We start from the raw sequence: 22,118 nt of genomic DNA, 5'->3' as shown, positions 1-22,118 counted from the left end.
TATTTTTATACTAAAATGAAAGTCACATTGAGAGAATATATATCTCTAATTCAATAAATGACACCAAGATATCAAAGTTGTTACTCTGTTAGGGTTATGATACAAGAAAAACAAACTGTTTCCTGAAAAAGTTAAATATAGTTTAGTGGTTTCCTTAGGTAATGAATGGAATATATATACATATGCACACATATATAAGTATGTATCTATATATTCCTTCCTTATATTTTTACATTCCAATTGTTCTATTATGAAGGTTAAAATCTCCATTCCATTATTAAGGATTTTAACAGATTTAGTTACTAAATAGTAAAAGTGGGGGATTGATTTTTAATGTTTCATTTAGACAAATGCATATAATCCTCTTCGATCCTCAAGAATAGAGGAAAAAAAAAACCTGACAGTTCTGTTTCATGATAAAAGCCAAAACTGACACATAAATGCTATAATTGGATCTGGGGATATTTGCTAACTTCTATTACTTTTGTTAACATTTAGCACAACAATTTCATTTTCCAGGATAATACAAAACCTCCTTCCAATTGTTAACCTTTACTCATAAATTACTTCTGTGATATGTAAATAACAACAGTATTCTGAGCTATGATCATTTGCCAATATCAATAAGGATTACTAACCATAGCTTGTAGATCAACCTGTGGATTCCAGTCTGAATCATACAGAATAACCACATCCGCACTTGCCAAGTTAATTCCAAGACCTCCAGCCCTGGTACTCAGCATGAAGATGAACTTGCTACTGTTAGGAACATTAAAGGCCTCTATTGCTCCCTTTTTTAATTGACAAACATAAAGAAAGAAATGAATTATATATCAAATCTTAAAAATCAAACAAAAATTTTAACATGCGTGTATGAAATCTTTACATATTTTATAATATTCTTCTATCTTAAAAGTAACTTTCTATATTACTATATTGTATAATTGTAGAAAATATATAAATTAAGCTCCTAAATCTTAAAACCTTATACCAATAGACAAACTTAGAATCACATACTCAAATTTAACTTAATTTTAACTTACATTCTCTTAAAATAATAGTGACCATCCTAGTTGATTATAAGCTGCAATATATCTGAGAGGAGAAAATGTCAGAAATCTCAATTTTACATTGAAAGACTAAAGGTCAGCTAAGAGAACCCAGAGAGAATTGTTTTAATGGAAATGAGAGTCATAAATAAGGGTAGGATAAGAACAATTTTATCAGCATGATGAAGGTACATTTAGTAAAGAATCTTAAAAATTAATGTAGTAATAAAATCCTTTATGTAGAGTTCATATGAATTAGTTGAAAAGAAACACTAAGACTCCAACAGAAAATGGAAAGGAGGGTTTTTTTTGGTTTCCTGCATTACTGTTTTGTTTTCTTTTACTTTTGTCTCATTTGTTCGTTCATCTTCTTTGGTAGATTAAGGGGTACACAGAAGTAGAGGGACAAAGGGTAAACAAATGCAAATGCAGAAGTGGTACTCACTACACACTATGTCAAAAATGAACTATACAACTTGTGGGAATGAAAGGGAAAAACTGAAAGAGAACAAGTAAAGGCCTGACACTGTTCAAAAAGAAAGAGAACAAGTAAAGGCCTGACACTGTTCAAAAAGAAATGTAGTCTTTACCTGCATTATGTAACTATAACCCTTCTGTATATTATCTTTACAATAACAATTAAAAATGCATAAAAGAAAAATGAGCCCCCCCCAATGTGAACAATTCACAGAACAAATACAAAAGGACAAAAAATACAAGAATTATATTCACTCTCACTAGTAATAAAAATAAATGCAAACTAAAACAACAATACCAGTTTTTTAATATTAAAAATAATAATATACTATGTTGATGAGGGACAGTAAGATGGGTACTCTCAGACACTACTGCTGGAATTGTAAACTGGTACTTTTCTGGGAAGTAATTTCACAATATGCATCAAGAGCCTTAAAAATGCTCATATAGTTTGGCCCAGGAATTCTGCTTGTAAAAATTTATCTTAAGGGAACAATCAGAGATATGCATAAGATTTACAGATACTTTCACTGTAGCATTATTTATAATAGTGAAAAACTAGAACATACCTAAATGATCAACATAGGGGCTGGGAAGGTGGCTCAGTGGTAGAGCGCTTGCCTTGCATGCCTGAAGCCCTGAGTTCGATTCCTCAGCACCACATAAGCAAAAAGAAAAAAGCCGGAAGTGGCACTGTGGCTCAAGTGGTAGAGCGCTAGTCTTGAGCTGAGGAGCTGAGGGACAGCGCCCAAGCCCAGAGTTCAGGCCCCACGACTGGACCCCCCCCCACAAAAAAAAAAAACTAAACTAAATGATCGACATAAAAGAGTAAGTTAGGGGCTGGGAAGGTGGCTCAGTGGTAGAGCGCTTGCCTTGCATGCATGAGGCCCTGGGTTCGATTCCTCAGCACTACATAAGCAGAAAAAAAAAAAGCCAGAATTAGAGCTGTGGCTCAAGTGGTAGAGTGCTAGCCTTGAGCTGAAGAGCTGAGGGACAGCGCCCAGGCCCAGAGTTCAGGCCCATGACCGAACCCAAAAAAAAAAAAGTAAGTTATTTACAGTATATCTTTTGTTGTACTAATTTTACAATGTTGAGTAAAATGTATCGGGAAACTGAACCTTAGATACAGTACATTTATACATATAGCAAAATAGCAGTTAGTTAAATTTATTATATATTCATAAGGATTAGACAAAAATACTTGTTTCCAAATTTCTTACAGCATTCCTATATTGTTTGTACAAAAACAAAATGCAGCTCTTAGATTTTTTTTTGTATATGTGTCGCTCGTGGGTCTTGAACTCTGGGCCTGGGCACTGTCTCTGAGCTCTTCAGATCAAAGCAAGCACTCTACCCTTGAGCCACAGATCCACTTTCAGTTTTCTGGTGGTCAATTGGAGATAAGTGTCTCAGACATTCCTGCCTAGGCTGGCTTTGAACTGTGATCTTCAGATCTTAGCCTCCTGAATAGTTTGGATTAGAGGCATGAGCCATCAGCACCCAGCTACAGTTGTTTTTTAAAAGGAATGGACTGACATAGACAACATTCTAGGCAGAGGTGATTCCCATGACCAATCAGTAGAACATGAACAGGGGTGATAAAGGCAGCATTATGATGGAATGAGAAGCACCCTGATGTACAGTGAACAACAAAAACCTGGGAATACATCAAATCCCAGCAAGCATTTACCCCTTCTGAGACCCATGGGGAAATTATCTGAACACCTAGGAAGAATTTATTTGGGACTGTATGTATTTTGCCTAGATTTCGGTAGTTGTTTGACAAAAATGAGTTCCTTTCCCTATAAATGTTAGGAAGTCAATTAAGTCAAAAGGATGACCCAGCTAGTTGAACTTAAGTATAGTAATGGATACTGGGCAAATGTGGGAACTATTAGGAAAAAACTTTGCTTACACTTGGGCATACAACCAGAACAAGAAGTAAATGTGATTTTTCCTTACCAGGAAGAGATGAACATAATGGGAAAGCAGGGTCTTGCTAAAAATAAGTGAAAATCTTGGGCTTTGCTATATTTAAATTCAATACATATTATGTAGAGTCTCTTAGGGGAGAACATTTGAAATTTTAAAAAGCATGAGAACTTGGACGTAAGTAGTGACCAGACAGAGAGATGGGTTAGAAGTGCCAACAGGCTAGAGGTCAGACTCAGTACCATATTCTGAACTGGTACTTCCTCGTTCTAGCAAGAAGAGTCATGTTGAACTGTATGGAAAGGGCTATTGTTATATAGGTTTGGAGAAACTGTTTCTCAGGAATAAATCAGCAAAACCCAGTAAGGTTTCAAGTAACCATCAAGGGGTCAATCTAATCAAAGTACTATATATGCATGTGAGAAATACTATGAAACCCCTTTCAACATTAACATACACAGAACACATAGAACAGGTTCTGTCTGGAGTGTGAGTATTAGTAAAAAGAGGGAGAGCCATGGGTTCCCTTATTTGCAATAACTAGTATATTTCTGAGTCAAGCAGAAAAGGTCAGATAAGTTGATGTTAGGGGAATGAACCCCAAGATAAGTATTCAATTTTTTTCTTTCATGCAATTGTTTCTAACATTTATAAGATGATTTCTATGTTGCTTTGTATGTCCCTCCCCATGGTATAATCCCTGCTTTCACTGTATTTGATGTTGGTATAATTTGTGGAGGGGAAGGGCAAAAACAAATTGTTTAACTAGGGATACAGGTGGACCCATTGCAACAATGAGATGTGCAAGTCTTTATGTCAAAAAACAAACTTTACAACTTGGTGGGGGGGATTGGTTGGGGGGAGATAGGGGAGTATGGGAAGGGATGGGAAGGGGAAACAAAGAGGAGGCAACAATGCTTGATAAGAAGTGTATTCGTTATCTTGCCCATGTAATTGCAACTCCACTGTATGGTATTCTCACAATAAAAAAAAAAGGCAAAGAAGTATATCCCTGTATTGCTGAAAGCAGAAAGGAATACTGGTAAACAGTAGTAATTTCTACCATGTACTTGTTTTAAAGCAGAAAATATAAGGTTAGAGGAATAACACACCAAGCTTATTATACATGATTGTTAGAAGAAACAATATGTCTTCAGTGGAAAGAAAGTTCTCAGACTTAACATGACATGGAAACATAGCTTTGGACCTAGGCAGTCCTGTGCTAAAACACCAAATTATGAGACTTATTAACAAGACTAATTCAAGCAAAAAAAAACAGAGGGAGAACAAGCAGAGAAGTTGGAAGAGAGTGAATGTGGCCATAATATTTTATGTACATGTGTGAAAATACAACAGCAGATTAGATCAGGAAGGGACACTGGGGATAAGAGAGGGTGATGGAGCAAGTGAATATAATCAAGATCCACTGTATGTGTGTATATGTGTGTGTGTGTATACAACTGATGCTAATAAACGTGTGAGGAAAAAGAACAAAACTATATGGATTACGGAATGATATAAGTTTTAAATGTTATCAGAGAATTAAACGACTTTTACACACTACAAAGTGGTGGTGGTGATACTAAATTTCAAGTCTTCTGAAACCAAGTTCAATAGTTTCCACTATACCATAATCATGGTCTCTTTTAGCTTAAAGACAAAGCCCTGAAAGATCACAGAAAACAGAAGATAAATTTGTTTAGCCTTCCAAACAAGAGCTTTAATGGGTTATTAGATCCCTGACATTGGTGAAGGATAAAGACCTATAAGAATTTCTGAGTTTGAGTAAGATACTGGCTGCTAGGTAGACTCATTCCTATACACCAACACTTTAAAATTCCTGAGATCCAAAATTCATGGTAAACATCTGTACTTTACAAAAACACTGTATATAAGATTAGCCACTTTAGAGACTATTCCATTCCTTTAGTCTGTAGGCTTGCTCATAAGACAGCAAAATCTCTACTGTTAAAGCCATTAATGAACATGGGTCTCCTCTAGGAGGCAATCAAGGAAAGAAAATGACAGATGACTCAGAAATAAGAGTGTCAGATGAAAACCAGTAATCAAAGGGGACAGAGATAACAGTGGCTTGAAGAGATAAGGACAGGAATTGTAGAGTGCTGTTTAGATAAAAGCATGTCTTTGAAATCCTTGGAAAGAATAATTTGTAGAGTCAGTAGAATGGAAGATAGTGGTGAGATATTCAATGCACTTTAGCAAAGGAAAAAGCCCAAAACTACTGATTAAAAATTGCTTAAAAATTGTTTAACTGAACTTAGATCTTTGAAGTTTTATATTATTTTCTCTTCCTCACCTCTCTTTCTTCATGTGGGGTTTGTCCATCCAGCCGACAATACTCATAACAACGCCACATGCAATAATCCTCTAAAATATCCAGCAAGCGAGTCATCTGACTGAAAATGAGAACCCTTGAACCTACAATATTTCACCAGAAAAGCAAGTTATATAACTTGTATAAAGTATGAAAATGTCCAAATAAAATACTATTTTACACAACTAATATAAGCTAATTATTATTTTTTAACTAACAAGTTTAGAAATAAGCAACCAAGCTGGGCACTGGTGGCTCATGCCTGTAATCCTATCTACTCAGGAGACTGAGCTCTGAGGATCTCGGTTCAAAGCCAGCCCGGGCAGGAAAGTCCAAAGATTCCTATCTCCAATAAAACCACTAGAAAACTGGAAGTGGCGCTGTAGCTCAAGTGGTAGAGCGCTCGCCTTGAGCTGAAGCGCTGAGGGACAGCGCCCAGGCCCTGAGTTCAGGCCCCATGACCGACAAAAAAAAAGAAGCAACCAAATGCTAGTGGCTCACACCTGTAATCCTAGCTATTCAGGAGGCTAAGATCTGAGAATTAGCATTAGAAGCCAGCCTGGGCAAGAAAGTATGTGAGACTCTTCAATTAATCTCCAGAAAACTAGAAGTGGTGCTGTGCCTCAAAGTGGTTGTACACCTCCTTGAACAAAAGAACTCAGGGATATTACCCAAGCTCAGAGTTCAAGCCCCATGACAGAGAAAGAAAGTATACATTCTATGAAATATAAATACACATCTCAGCTCATGAACACTACACTATACACACAGACATATAATCAAGTATGTTACACAAAATTATACATTTGTTAAGCTGCACATTTTAAGGTCTTTGAAAATTCCACACACAAAACGAAATGACCTAAAGTTCTGCTTTTCCTTTAACCTAAAATGATAGGTCCATGTGATCTCTCACTGATCTACTAAAATAGGAGGAGCCTAATCTCTCATTTTAAATAGACCCCCCCCACATATATGGTTTTCAAAGTTGTTTTATTAATATACCAATATTTTGTGTGCATGTGCCAGTCCTGGGGTTTGAACTCAGAACCTGGGCATTGTCCATAGCTTTTTTTTATCCAAAGCTAACACTCCACCACTTGCAGCAACACAGTACCACTTCCAGATTTTTGGTGATTAATTGGAAACAAGATGCTTGATAAGAATTGTACTCATTACCTTCCTCATGTAACTGTAACCCCTCTGTACAGTATTTTCACAATTAAAAAAAACTTATTTATAAAAGAGTCTCACAGACTTTCCTGCCTGGGCTGTCTTCAAATAGGAATCCTAAAATCTGAGTCTCCTGAGTAGCTAGGGTTACAGGTATGAGCACCCAGCTCTAACGTGAATCTTGTCACTCTCCACAGCCAAAGCTATAACCTTCTCTCTGCCATCAAAATAAAAGTCTAGGACACTTGGAAAAAAATGGGAAAAAAATTTGAGAATATGGCCCCATCTGTGTTAGTAGATTAATCAATACCACCAGCTCCCTATCCCATTCCTTTCCTTCACATTTGTTCCACTACCCCTGAAAGTCCTTCCCTTCATTTTTCCAATGACTCATTCCTACCCATTCTCCAGCGCTCACCTCAAATACCATCTCTGTGAAGACTCTACCAACTCCCAGTTACTCAACATACCATAGCACTGATAAGTGAATTGCAACTATTCCTTCCCAGTATAATGTGAGCTTCTCCAAGAAAAAAACATTGTTATAGTCATCACTGTACACCCAGTCTGTAGGACAATTCCTAAGAAATAGTAACTACTCAATGATGTCTGTTGAGTGAATGGATGACTATGGAAAAATATTTTTATAAAATCATTACTATGAATTTATTCTAGGCTAACTCAAAAATCCTTACTTACCCTGTTCTTTAAGTCTGGCCAACAGTTTATCCAGAACTACCATTTTACCACTGTTGCTAACAATATGCTCATCCGTGGTGTAAGGTGGACCAGGCTCAGCACCATCAAACAGATAAGGATGATTACAGCACTTCCGAAGCTGCATCAGGATGTTTAAGAGTCGCATCTTGTCCATCTTGCCAGAAGAGTTTAAAACATCAATATCTTTCATCAGGATTTTTGTATACCTAAAATTTTAAATAATTAACCATTGATCATTAAAAGTCAATAGCATGAAATGTTCCCTTGGTAATCAGATTCTTCAATAGAAAAAATGAGATAAAGACTAAAGAGAAAGTTAGAGTTCTGGTTCAATGGAAGAACATGTGCACAGTATACACAAGACACTGAGTTTCCTTCCCCATACCAAATTAAATATAATTTAACAGGACACTAAATCTGCTCAGCAAAACCAAGAAGGCTCAAACATTTTAATAGACCTCTTTCGTCCTGCTTTACTTATCTGAAACTGCAAACAACTGGTAATTATTCAGAGAATATTACATCTGATCCAATAACTATAATATTTGCTTAAAGTTGGCATTCAACTACTTGTTTGAGTTAAAAACATGTTCATGTTAATACTCAATCTCAAGCTGGGAAGGTAGCTCAGTGGTAGAGTGCTTGCCTTGCATGCATGAGGACCTGGGTTCGATTCCTCAGCACCACAAAAGCAGAAAAGGCCTAAAGTGGTGCTGTGTGGCTCAAGTGGTAAAGCACTAGCATTGAGCTGAAGAGTTGAAGGACAGCACCCAGGCCCAGAGATCAGGCCCCACAACCAACCAAAAAAATAAAATGAAATAAAAAAACTAAATCTCAATCCCTACTTATCTTCAAGTCATTTTTTTTCTTATCAATTTTTTTCATTAACTTTTCTAGAATTTCACTCAGGTAAAAGGCAATCTATAATCCACCAATAATAGTGTTCAATTATAATATCAGCCAACATGCATAGACTGTGCCAGGTATTAAGTCAAGGGCTTTGTCTGAATCCCCCACTAAATCATCACAACTCTGAAGTAAGTACTAACAATATCTACTTTTCTGTCAGTCATGGGGCTTCAACCCTGGGCCTGGGCGCTATCCCTCAGCTCTTCAGCTCAAGGCTAGTGCTCTACCACTTGAGCCACAGCACCACTTCTGGTTTTCTGGTGGTTTACTGGCGATAGAGTCACAAAGACTTTCCAGCCAGGGCTGCCTTTGAATCGCGATCCTCAGATCTCAACCCCCTGAGTAGCTAGGATTACAGGCATGGGCCACCAATGCCCAGCTTCAATATCCACATTTTGTAGACAGAAATTCAGGCAGGTAAGAAAAGCTAAACTTAGGGTAATAACAAGGAGAAAAACAAGGTTTGATCTTATAGTTGAATCCAAAAACTAGAGCCTTAACCACTATTTTATACCTGCTTGTACTATACACAGATCTCATTATATATTTTATTTATATAAGCAAAATTTTGCTTCTTTTAATCAAATTGCACTGTCATGTTATTATTCCCTGGGAGTCTGCTTGTATTTACCTGCTTTGCTTGTATTCTAAACCTGCTCAAACTTCTTCTTTTGCAATATCCACTATCCCTAGGCAAGATTCTTATTATCATAACTATTAGTATGGTTATTACAATTTTCACTGATGGAAAAAGTAATAGTAACTAACAAGTGTATTACTGGCATTATCCCCTTTAAACCTAAAAGCTTCATAAACTAAGTATGATCCATCTCATTTTATAGAAACTTGAGTTAGGAAAGTTAAAAAGGCAACTTAGGTTATGTAACTTAATGAAAGAAAACAGTTATAAAGAGGCAACACGTAAGAGAAGTTAATAGAAAGGGTAAACTTGCTCAAAACATACTCTATGCATGTATGGAATATACTGTATGCATCACATAAATTAATCCTGAATTTAAAAAAAAATAAATAAGACAATAAGTAGAATTCAAACACATAGATTTCAAAAACTTTATTCCTTTCCAGAAGGTAAATACTTCCTAGTTTTCTACTTCAACATTTGAACTACATAATTACCATTAAAACATAAAATGTGATTTTGAACTAAAGATATAACTAAACAATGGCAAGTTTAATGGTGAGTAAATCCTTTTACTCAAATAAATGTCAGTGGAAATAAAATGGCTCACCATTCTCGCTGCATTTTACTCAGGCCCAAGTAAATCTTTATTTCCTTTTTAGGAGGCAGACTCTTCTCTACATCAGTTTTGATACGACGTAACAAAAACGGTTTTAAAACCTAAAAAATAATCATTTTTGTAAACCTGTATAAAACGTTTAACTTTACAAAGTATATATTTCATTAATAATGCATGAATGTGAAATTTACTTCCTATTGTATAATCTGATACTACCAACAGCAGTTGCCCACTTTTTTAGTAAGACCCATCAAGTAATGACCTATTATAATATCAAAATTTGTATGCATAGAGGCTGATTTCAATAATTCTTTTTACTCAGGAGGCAAAGCCAGCCCTTCAAAAGTTAGTAAGACTTCTTGTTAGCAAAATGAGCTCCCTTCCCATAGCTTAGTACACTCCTTCCCCACTCCACAGCTTAGCATGCTGCCTTCTTAGGCAAATATTAGGCCCTGTAATAAAGGCAGTAAATAAATAATCAACCACCAACCCCCTTTACCTTGGGATGGCACTTCTCTGGGGCAGCTACCACCATATAAGGCAACAAGAGCCCCTTAGAGTGATCTTCAGGTCTGGGCAGTTGCAGGGCCCCTCATCTTACTATTTGGACAGCAGCCATAAATCCTAGTCTGCCATGATGAAACCCCTGGCCCACATGTCCACACCAGGGTCTCTGCCTCCTAGCCCCTTCTAGCCCCTCCTAAACTTCCTATGTTATATAGGTCGCCTCAGACAATAGCCATTGCTTCTTCTCATGTCTCCCTTGTGAGAGGGGGGTCTTGCCTGGCCCTTTCCCGGCAATAAACCTTCCTTTGTTTTCTGTATCTGGATGTCTGTGTGGTTCTCTGGCAAAATCTAATTTACCCTATCACTTCTTACCAATAGCTAGACATTAGTGGAACTAACACCTAACCAGTTATCCCAGTAACAAGGGAGATATAGGTAGGAAAGTTGTGGCCCAGGCAGCCTAAGCTCTAAATTCAAACTCCAGTATTGCCAAAAAAAATCCATAGGGTATCTACAACAGGCCAGATGCTGTGCCATTAACTGTACATAGAGTAAACCTAGCAAAAAAAAAATTTATCTTCTTTTTCTTGTAAAATTTTTACAGTTATTATAAAGGTGATCTATACAGGAGTTACATAAGTCAAAGCATACATCTTTTTTTGGACAATCTGACAATAAATCTTTAAAGTGAAATATAATTTATTTAAACTTGAGTAAGCTCACCAAAGTTGGTTTATTAATAAGTGGAAAAATCAGAATTAAAACCAGGTTAATTTTAAAATCAATTCAGTCCTTGATCAGCAGTCATGAGCCTGTTCATTCAGTCAAAAATATTTTTGTGTCTATATTTTAAACTTTTTAATAAATGCAGGTAAACCCTATTTCTAAGGCTACTGTGAAATTTGTGGTAATGCATTTATAGAGATTAATCGTGGTAGACATTCAATAAATGTCATTATTTAGAGATCTATAGGAAATAAGGAAAAGGGAAGCAGTAAATTAGACTTCTAATTTTGGGCTTGGATCTCTTAATCTTATCTAAGAGTTTGACAACAGTTTAAACTACCTTTGAGATATTTAGGCAGAAAGACTGTAAAAGTAGTGGAAAATGAAAGTTACAGTCCCCAGGGATCTAGGAGATGCCTGGAACTGGAAGTTGTACTGAACCTGACATACAATATGACTTCCCCTATAAATAGTTAACTAGAATAAAGTTGAATTTATAAATTAGGCACAGCAAGTCCTTGAACAACAGGCCAAAGCACATTGCCATTTTCTTTTTTTAAAAAAAGAGATTACAATTGTAAGAATGCATCTTTTGCAACTCAGAGACATCTCTCAAGAACTAGAGAGCCATTCTCATTAACATAATGACCCAAAGAGAAAGACTTTTCTCTCCAAGACTCCATGGGAGGACAGAATGTTAGCATGCATAATTAACAGCCAATGGTCACAGCTGGCTTAGTCTCCCATATACTAACAAACCCTTCCATGTTTTAGTTTTCTGACTCTAGCCATATGTTCTCCCTTAGTTTCTTGTTTTTATGTCGCTTTAAGTTTTCCAGGGGTGGGAAGGGATGGTAGGGGAAAAACAAAGGAAGAGGTAACAATACTCTTAAGAAATGTACTCATTACCTTACTCATGTAACTGAACCCCTCTGTACAGTATTTTTTCAATAAAAAACATATAAAAAAAGTTTGCCAGGTCACACAGTTAAACACTGTATTAGTCTCCCAGTGGCTTTGATGTAAAAACTCTTAATATACAGATTATGATGACAATGGTTACCTACTGAAGTAAGGAGGCTGAATCTAAATAATTTCTTACAGCCAGCCTGGTGCCTGTTGCTGGGTGGAGGGAGTTCTACACACAGTGCTCAGAGGCCTAGAGGTGCGAGAGGCCATTCATTCAATGCAGATGCCTAGCTCAAGGTGAGCTAGCAGGGCTCTGCTACAGAGAAATGCAAATGTCACAGCCTTAGGAAAGCTCTGGTTCGGCCTTGATTACTTCCCTAAAAGGCTTGAATCATCCTCAGTGTTGCCTCTAAGATTTCCCTATATGGAAGGTTGAGGCATATATTCCATAGATGGAAAAGTTCCACTGGTACCTCTGAGCATGTACCTGAGTAAGTCCATATAAGTAAGGTTTGCTTCTGTTAAGGCTTGGTCTCCAATGCAAGCACGTGGTGATTGCTTTTAAAAGCTTGGTGCAGGCTCTGTTCAGGGCTGCTGGTTTTTGAGACTGAGTCTACTGTACAGTCGCTGGCCTTTTAATAGAGTCCTGATTGGACCTTTCAACATGTGGCTTCTCCATTTTCTTGCTATGACTTGAAGCTTGAAAGCTGCTTTGGTTAAACTTACTGAATGTACACATGGGCCTATGCAAGTGCTAATTGGTGGATTGTTTTACATTAGGAGACCAAAATCTTCACCTTCAAATCATGCTAATACCACTATTTCCTGAACGTGGATCCCATGAAGAGTCATGAAAATTGATCATGCATGCTCAGGTCATTGATTACTTCACTTCACCTCCCATTACTTTTCCTCACACTTTAAGTCACTCTACTTCTTTATCCCACAAATAACTCCCAAACCTTGTTCCCAAGAAGCAGATTTGAGAGTTGGGTCTTCCACCTCCATACTTGGCTACCTTGCATATTAACTCCTTCTTAGTTACAAGCCCAATAGATCCAGTTTAGATTTAATAAGGGAAATACCTGAGCATGTTAACATGTTGAAGAAGAAAAGCTGGTATAGAAAAGTGAGAAAAAAACTTACTCAATTAAAAAGATAAATCATGGAGCAAATCTGTAAGAGAAAAAGAGTCAAGAGTTCCTATTGACCAAAAAAATGATAATTATTCTACTGAGACAAAGTTAATGAAGATAGAAATATCCTTGGAAGGTAGACATATCTAAAGGTATTTCTACCTAATGACTTCTATTTTCGATTTTGTTCTGTTTACTACTATTTTCTCAGGAAATACCTTGAATAGAAGTCTGAAGGATATTGAGAAAGGTCTGAAATAGCTATTACTGGAAATGGGAAAGAACACTGTAGAAGACCATGCTGAAGGAGCAACAGTATCATGAAATCCCAGTTTATGTTAAAGGACATGAAATCAAAGTAGTTTCAAACCAGGTAGAGTTGTAAAATCTTTATCAGTACTGAGAAGCCAACTACAGAGAAGGGGGCTCTGCTACCAAGGGGATTAAGCCCAGAATACAGAAGCAGTTGTATTATTCCTGACAGAAATAGTCAATATTGCTCCCAAGGCTTGGCTCAGACTTTCCTTTCCCTAAGGAATCTTCCCAATATTCTCCAGCCAAGTCTCCATCCCAGAATTTTAATCTAAATATGAAAGCCCACTCCCCCACCATCTCAGATGATAGACTTTTAAGACACTGAGCAGGAGATCTGCTTAAACAATAACTCTTTGAACTCTGAAAACTCTTTGAACCCTGGAACAGCGTGGGATCCTGTCCTCCCCGCCTCCATGACATCTCCCGTCTTGTGACTCTTCTCAGGTCACCAAGGCTTCCTCTTCAACTTTCCATTAAAGTTGATCAGGTAGGTTGAGGATGTTTTCTGCCCTTTCTTAATTCTAATACCCTCATGACAACTCCAGGGTTTTTCAGAGCAAGTCTACCACATGGACAAGGAAACAAAGGAGTTTGGCAGTACTAACAAAAAGAGTGGTTCAAGTGACAGATTAAACAAAAAGTTGATACAGAAATGAGTTAGAAAAGCAGAATGGGGGAAAAAAAGGAGTCCAGGGACCAAAGATCTTAGTAAGGTAAAACAGATAAAGCAGTAACATGAGTGAGAGACTTAAATAGATATAAGAAGCTGTCATGAAAATAATGGAAAATGGTTTTCAATCAGTGTGAGGGCGTCACCTGGGGATAATAAACACAAGGCCTGGAGGGAAAAATTCATGCAGAACAGTGGAGAAGCTCAAAAGTAGCTGTGGGCAACAATACTGATATTATCTGAAGAACCTGTGGGCTGTGAAGAGTAAACAAGCTCTACAGGAGATGACCACATTATCATGAGAGAGAACAAGGGTAAAAGCTATTCCACAAAGAGCCTGAGGATATAGTATAGAGAGTGCTAGCCAAAGAGGTAGTCAGAAAGGCTATGAGAGAAGCAGTAAGATTGAACTAAGAAGCAAACAAAGTTCAAACATACTGTTGTCTGGTTTTCTCTTTTTATACATAAATATACACATACATATGTATTTCATGATTTAAACTTTTTTCTATTACTTACTACATGAAGTCTTTCCACAAGTTTTTGATCACCAAGACAATTTTTAGTGTCAAACCAAGAATCAAAGTCCTGTGGAGGGGTGAAAATGATACAGTAAGTACACAACTTTTAAAATAAACTCAATATTATATCTATTCTCATACAACTGATACAGAAATAATCCATTTTTAAAGTACCTAGCACTCATGGTTCATGTCTGTAATTCTAGTTACTCAAGAGGCTGACATATGAGGATTCCATTTCCAAGCCAGCCTGGGCAGAAATGTCTATGAGAGCTGGGCGCCAGTGGCTCACATTTGTCATCCTAGCTACTCAGGAGGCTGAGATCTGAGGTTTGTAGTTCAAAGCCTGCCTGGGCAGGAAAGGCCATGAGACTCTTATCTCCAGTTAACCACCAGAAAACCAGAAGTGGTGCTGTGGCTCAAGTGGTAGAGTGCTTGCCTTGAGCTGCAGAGCTGAGAGATAGCACCCAGGCCCAGAGTTCGCCCCATGACCAACAAAAAAAAAATATCCATGAGACTATCACCAATTAACTACCAAAAACCAAGAAGAAAAGGTATAGGTGAAGTGGAAGAGCACCAGTCCTGAATGAAAAAGCTGTAAGATAGTGCATACCAGCACAAAAAGTACCTTCAAAAATATGTGGGCTAGGAATTTAGCAATAACCTAGTTGTTGTGCTTTAACCTAGCATGTATAAGGTTCTGGCTTCCATCCCCAATACCACAAAAAAATATTTCTGTGATGGCTAGTATTATTCAATTACTCATTTCTATAATAGGTAGAACACTGAAGCAGTAAAAAAAAAACTTTAAATCATATTGTATCAACATATTTCTCCTTAAAAAATATGTTTCCCACTGAGCATCAATGGCTCACTCCTGTAATCCTACCTAACTCAAGAGGTTGAGATCTGAGGACTGTGGTTGAAGCCAGCCTGGAGAAGAAAGTCCTTCAGACTCTTCCGGACCCCCCAAAAAAAAGACTCTTATCGAGAATTAACTACCAGAAAACCAGAATTGGCACTGTGGCTCAAAGTGGTAGAACACTAGCCTTGAGCAGAAAAGCTCAGGGTCAAGCCCCATGACCAACAAAAAAGAAAAAGTTTCCCCATTACCATAGTAATATTACATTTAATTAAGAAAACTAGGAATAAAAAAAACATAGAAATTTATGCATAATTCAAGTTGGCTTGTTCTAGCATAACTTTCTTCTGATAATAAATAACAATATAATTCACACATTCACATTACACCAGTTTTGAAACCAGACTATGACTATGAGCTTTTAGCACTCATGAAATGTATATGAATCTCATGAAACTATAATAAAAAAATCACTTAAGTCCCCACTTACCACACTAGTACAGATTTGCTTAAGGCCCCTCCAGTTTAATGAAAAGAAAACGTTTAATATTCTGAAATCAGCCTATGTCATAAGTTGTAATAGCTATTTGGTAGACCCAAAGTTTAACAGACATGTTATCTCAAAGAAGAAAAATCACAGCTACTCAGGAGGCTGAGATCTAAGGATCAAGGTTCAAAGCCAGCCCAGGCAGGAAAGTCCATGAGACTTTCTTACCTCCAATTAACTACAAAATAAAGCCAGACATGGAACTGTGGCTCAAGTGATGAGTTCCAGCCTTGAGTGAAAAATTAAACCAAAACTGCAAGCACTCGAGTTCAATCCCCAGTACCAATACAAAAGCAAAAAAAATTACAAAATGAATATAACTAAAGTTTAGTCTGTATTTTATGCTTTGAGTACAGATGCCTGTGAGCATGTACAAATGGCTTAGGCTGAGGAGGTAGTGCATGCCAAGCATTGAATTTAACCCTTATCACCATCACCCCATAATAAAAAGTGTGGCTGAAACTTACATCTGCAGAATTAAAAACATCAGGCAATAAAAAGTTGAGCAATGCCCAGAGTTCATGCAGATTATTTTGCAAAGGTGTTCCAGTTAGAAGTAAGCGGTTAGTCGACTTGAACTCACGAACAATTTCTGAAAGCTAAAATATAATAGTTACATGAATACTGTGTTTGTTATTGGAATGTTCAATATTCAGTCAGTATCCAGCCAATACATTTTTTGAATAAGGTTAAGACATGAAAATTTAACTTTCTGTGGAGAAACATCAGTTTGGGCAACACTACTACAGTGAAGTTTAACTATATAAAATGTTTGACGTATTTCTATGCTTGAAAGAACTAAGATATTGATATAATATCCCCCATAATTTGCAAATTATATAATCTAGGCGATCATTTTACACATTATCTTCTCAGCAACTATGCTCATCTACATACCTAATCCAGTTCCATCAAAGCCTGGTCACTATTTTTAGCACAAAAATTGTGCCAATTTTCTCTGATACCTTATATTAGCTTTTTAAATTAAGAACATTAAAAATTAAGACAAAAGAAGGCTCAAGCCTGTAATCCTAGCTACTTGTTAGTTAAGAGTTCCGGGGATCACCATCCAAAGCCAGCCCAAGGAATAAAAGTTCATAAGCCTTCATCACACTAAATAGCTGGGCCTGGTGGCACCTACCTGAAATCTCAGAGACAAAAGAAAACACAAGTCAGAGGATGAGAGCCCAGGCAAGCACAGGCATAATGGGAAACCCTGCCTTTAACCCCTGCTTTCACTGTATTTGATGTTGGTATAATTTGTGGAGGGGAAGGGAATAAACAAATAGTTTAAGTAGGGATACAGGTGGACCCATTGCAACAATGAGATGTACAAGTCTTTATGTCAAAAAACGAACCTTACAACTTTGGCTGGGGGGTGGGAAGGTGGGAGATGGGAAGTGATGAGAAGCGGAAACAAAGGAGGAGGCAACAATGCTTGGTAAGAAATGTACTCATTATCTTGCTCATGTAATTGTAACTCCTCTATACAGTATTTTCACAATAAAAAAACAAAAATTAAAAATTAAAAAAATAATCAACACCACAACTACTTAAAGAAAATACATTTTTTTTAGAATTCTAGGCTCTCTTTAGTCGCTGAATTTGAGGTTTTATGAATGGCCTTAGGACAGGTAATTCCAGTGACTAAGATTTTCAGGGGGCACTTCTTGTACATAAAGAACAACTGAATGCTCCATTTTTTTCTGTAAATAACTATTGACTAGAATAATAAACACTGTCACAGAAATGAAAATTTTAAGGCCCAGGTCACTGCATTTATATTTACAAGGGCCATAAATTAACATGCATCTTTCCTTTATTAGGACAACTTAAATACAGGTTTAAATATTAAAGCAGTGATAATTCTAAAACATGAAAATCTAAATTAAGGCTTTATGTTTGCATTGAAATCCACATTAATAGGCAACTATGACCAGAGCTAAGGTTTATTTCCTTGGTTGAGTTTGTCTGGCAGGACATGGACATGTTATTAACCCATTATCAAGTCCTGTGCAGTAGGGTGGATGGGACACGCTAATAGAAACAGCATCCAATTGCTTTAACAAATCATTACTTCCTTCTTAAATTTTATTTTGAGGACATAAACACAGAAACAGAAAGACTAGAGAATTCAGGGTAAACTTTAAAAACTCACAGCTGTACTCATGCTTACTGGCCTAGAAGTTGGACACCAAACCAAGAATTCAGTCTACTAAGCACAGAACACCTCACTCCACCATGCTTTCACCTCTTAAACGAAAAACATTCTTGAATATTGAAACACTAGGCTTTCTTTTTTTAAGATTAGCTTTTTTATTCTTTTTATTTTAAATGTGATGTACAGAGGGGTTACAGTTACATAAACCAGATGAGTGCATTTTTATTTTACTTAAAGATGATTTTGTACAGCATTGCATGAGATGGATCTGTTGTGTAACTGCCAGCCCCAAGGCAAAATACTGGACCAAAGTGTTTCCTTATTCAAGAGAAACTGAGCAGAGTGTGGGAGGAAAGGTCCCTGCAAAAGAGTATTGACTGCACTCTTAACCCTGTCAAACTTAAGGGTGCTGGGTTGGGACCAGAGATATCCTTTTCTATTCCTACTTTTTCCCTTTCAACAACTCATATACAGCCTATGAGAGCACTATGGGAATCAGTCCCTGGGCCCCATCTGGAAAACAATGAGGATATACTGTGAGATATATGTCTCCTGCCCTGTTATCTCCAGAATGTATTGTTTTGTTTGCATGCTCTGGAATAGCTGGTGGCTGATAGCCCCTGGTTAGCTTCAGAATGGGACTGGATATAGGAGAGACCAAAGCCATGCAAGGAGGCGAGAGAAACTGAAGGTTAAGTTAGTCAAGCCTATGTAATGGAAGCTACCATACAAACCTAAAAGGACTGGCTTTGGAGCACATCTAGATAGCTGGCCATATATATGGAGGTCCCTGGAAGTAGGCATGTCAGGAGAGGAAGTGGAGGCCAGTTTATAATCTTAAAACCAAAAAGGGACCAGAAACATAGTTCAAGGTAGTGCCTGCCTAGCAAATGTGAGGCCCAGAGTTCCATCTCCAGTACTACCACAAAAAAATGTCAAAAGAAAGAATAGTGTTAACAAAAATACATTTTTAAATGCTCTTAAATTATTTATTCTCTAACATGCATTCTTTCACCAGTATTAGTTCCAATTTGAAGTTAGTATGTGCCACCTGGTGATTTTGCTCCAGTTCTGTCCCTGTTTTCCCAAAATAGCCCAGTGATCCAGAGAGAGGTTCATCAAAATAACTGAAGCTGTTTCTACTGTTGATAAAGTTGAATGGCAAGACATATTGATATTTATCAATGTTAACACAACATCCTAATTCACGTAAGTCAGATAATTCTAGGAAATACTTTTTTTCTAACCCATATGCATACACATAAGGTAGCTCCTCACTAAAAATTAAGTCAATACAAATGATATTTGTACACAAAGTCAACAATACTAAAATAATGTGGCATTAATAGGCTACAACAGGAGAGATTTCAAATGAGCACCCAATTTTATTTCCATTAAAATTTGTGCTCGACTTTTATTTACTCAGTATTCACAACAACTCACATTTTAATATCATTTTCATAAACTGATTTCATCACATTCCATAAATAAAACCACAATCTTCCATTGGTTTTGAATACAAAAATATGAACAAACAGAACTAGCAATTAAAATTTCAATGCAGATACTGAGAACTTACCTTAGACTTTTCATTTTTTATTCTGTGAGCTTCATCAATGACAAGGTATCGCCAGTGAAACTTTTTGAATACAGATTTCTCTTTAATTACCATCTCATAAGAAGTGACACAAACATCCCACTCTCCTGGCATCATTTCATCACGAATAAAAGCAGCCTAATTAAAAATAAAGATCCTTACATTAGAAACTGCTGATAAGATCATCACGCATTTTCAAGTGCCAGAAAATAAAAGTCTGAGAGATTGAGGATCATTTAGTCACATTCATTTAGCCTAAGAAAATTAGAGTTCAAATTACCTTTGTGGCCATTCACGTGGATATGAAACTAACATATCTACCAACAGAAAAGAAACAAAGATACCCCTTAAAAAGTATTAAGAAAAGTGAATGAACTAGAAAAGTTCACATCAACAAAAGATTACTAATTATTAGGCTGTCGCCATGACACAAATGTCCCAAAAAGACACAGGCAAAACACCAATCTTTTTTTCTAAACTAATCTTTTTTTCTAAATACCAATCTTATGAAGAAGCTCAGGGACAGAGCCCAGGCCCTGATGTCAAGCCCCAGTGCTGCCAGTGATGATAATTTTAGCAGGAGATCAGTATTTTACAAATGCAAACTTCTTAATAGCAATGACCATGAAGGAGCATGAATGAATAATTTCCTTTAGGGAAATATTAGGCAAAGAGAACAACTATAAGCTTATAATTTATACTTCTTATGAACTTAGTATTTCAATATTTAATTATTTATAACAAATTTAAGTAATTTTCTTCAAGCAAAATGAGGAAGATTACATAATTCATTAAAAGCTATCATTCTTTTGAGAATATCTTTTGATAATATAAATATGTAAAGGAAATCTTTAAATTATGTTCTCTGGAGGCAAAATTAAAGACAAATTTTAATATTATGGTTTGTAAACAAATTATACATTTTTGTTTTTGTATCATTTCTTCCAGAAAAATTCAACAGTTCTAAAACAATTATGGCCTATTAGATTGACAAATGGCCAATTTAGACACTCAGAAAACAAGTTTGTAGTATTATCTGAGAATATATAAACATGTACGTTTCGCATAAACACAGAAGTTTAAGGCTCTGAACACATAGCTGTTCCACGTACTCTGTGTGTGTGTGTGTGTGTGCGCGCGCGCGCGCGTGTGTGTGTGTGCGCGTGTGTACCAAGTTAAAAATTAGAGGGCTAGGAAGGTTGCTCAGTGATAAGAGTGTTGCCTTGCGTGCATGATACCCTGGGTTGGATTCTTCAGCACCACATAAGCACAAAAAAACCAGACGTGGTGCTGTGGCTCAAGTGGTAGGGTACTAGCCTTGAACTGAAGAGCTGAGGGACAGTGCCCAGGGCCAGAGTTTAGCCTCCATGACCAGAAAAAAAAAGAAAAGACCAGAAGTGGTACTGTGGCTCAAGTGGTAGAGCGCTAGCCTTGAGCCGAAGAGCTGAGGGACAGCGCCCAAGCCCAGTGTTTAGGCCTCACAACCAACAAAAAAAAAATCAGAATTCATACCTAGGTATGATGGCTCATGCCTGTAAACCAGCTACTCAGGAGACCTGGAATCTTAGGAATTCAAAAAACTTTGTGATAACTCCAACTCAGTGAAAAAACTGGGGGTGGTAAAGCACATCTATCATTCATTCAGGAAGCTTAAGAGGGAGGATCAACTTCCATGGCCAGTTCCTCCCCTAACTCCAAAACCCTACTCATAAAAACAATTTTCAGAGGCTGGGAAAGTGGCTCAGTGGTAGAGTGCTTGCCTAGAGTGTATGAGGCCCTGGGTTTGATTCCTCAGCACCACATAAGCAGAAAAAGCTGAAAGTGGTGCTGTGGCTCAAGTAGTAGAGCACTAGCCTTGAGCTGAAGAGCTGAGGGACAGTGCCCAGGCCCAGAGTTCAAGCCCCACTACCAACAAAAAAAATGTTCAAAAGCAAAATTGGACCAGGAGGAGCTGGGAAGGTGGCTCAGTGGTAGAGCATTTGCCTTGCATGCCTGAGGCCCTGGGTTCTATTCCTCAGTACCACATAAGCAAAAAGAAAAATGCCAGAAGTGGCGGTGTGGCTCAAGTGGCAGGGCACTAGCCTTGAGCTGAAGAGCTGAGGGACAACTCCCAGGCTCAAAGTTCAGGCCCCACGACTGGACCCAAAAAAAAAAATTGGACCAGGAACTGGTGACTCACACCTGTAATCCTAGCTACTCAGGAGGCTGAGATGTGAAGATTGAGGTTCAAAGCCAGCCTGGGCAAGGAAGTCCATGAGGCCTTTATTTCTAATAAACTACTCAGAAAAAGCCAGAAGTAGTACTGTGGCTTAA

At 37.3% G+C, this 22,118-nt stretch overlaps 1 protein-coding gene across 4 annotated transcripts in view; it reads right to left on the bottom strand.

Moving 5' to 3' along the window:
- The window catches only part of Smarca1 (SNF2 related chromatin remodeling ATPase 1), an 86,439-nt gene that overhangs the window by 48,386 nt on the left and 15,935 nt on the right, over positions 1-22,118 (bottom strand). For all 4 annotated transcript variants that reach the window (XM_070039756.1, XM_070039758.1, XM_070039755.1 and 1 more), the window contains 7 exons: positions 19,788-19,943; positions 16,515-16,646; positions 14,637-14,705; positions 9,846-9,955; positions 7,666-7,892; positions 5,776-5,897; positions 639-791 (listed from right to left, as the gene is read on the bottom strand). In XM_070039756.1, coding sequence (XP_069895857.1) covers positions 639-791; positions 5,776-5,897; positions 7,666-7,892; positions 9,846-9,955; positions 14,637-14,705; positions 16,515-16,646; positions 19,788-19,943 — 969 coding nt within the window. The remainder of the gene's footprint in view (positions 1-638; positions 792-5,775; positions 5,898-7,665; positions 7,893-9,845; positions 9,956-14,636; positions 14,706-16,514; positions 16,647-19,787; positions 19,944-22,118) is intronic.

Source organism: Dipodomys merriami, unplaced genomic scaffold (assembly GCF_024711535.1).
Source record: "Dipodomys merriami isolate MVZ:Mamm:240054 unplaced genomic scaffold, mDipMer1.0.p SCAF_3, whole genome shotgun sequence".
Lineage (NCBI taxonomy): Eukaryota > Metazoa > Chordata > Mammalia > Rodentia > Heteromyidae > Dipodomys > Dipodomys merriami.
This window is presented reverse-complemented; position numbering and strand designations above follow the sequence as displayed.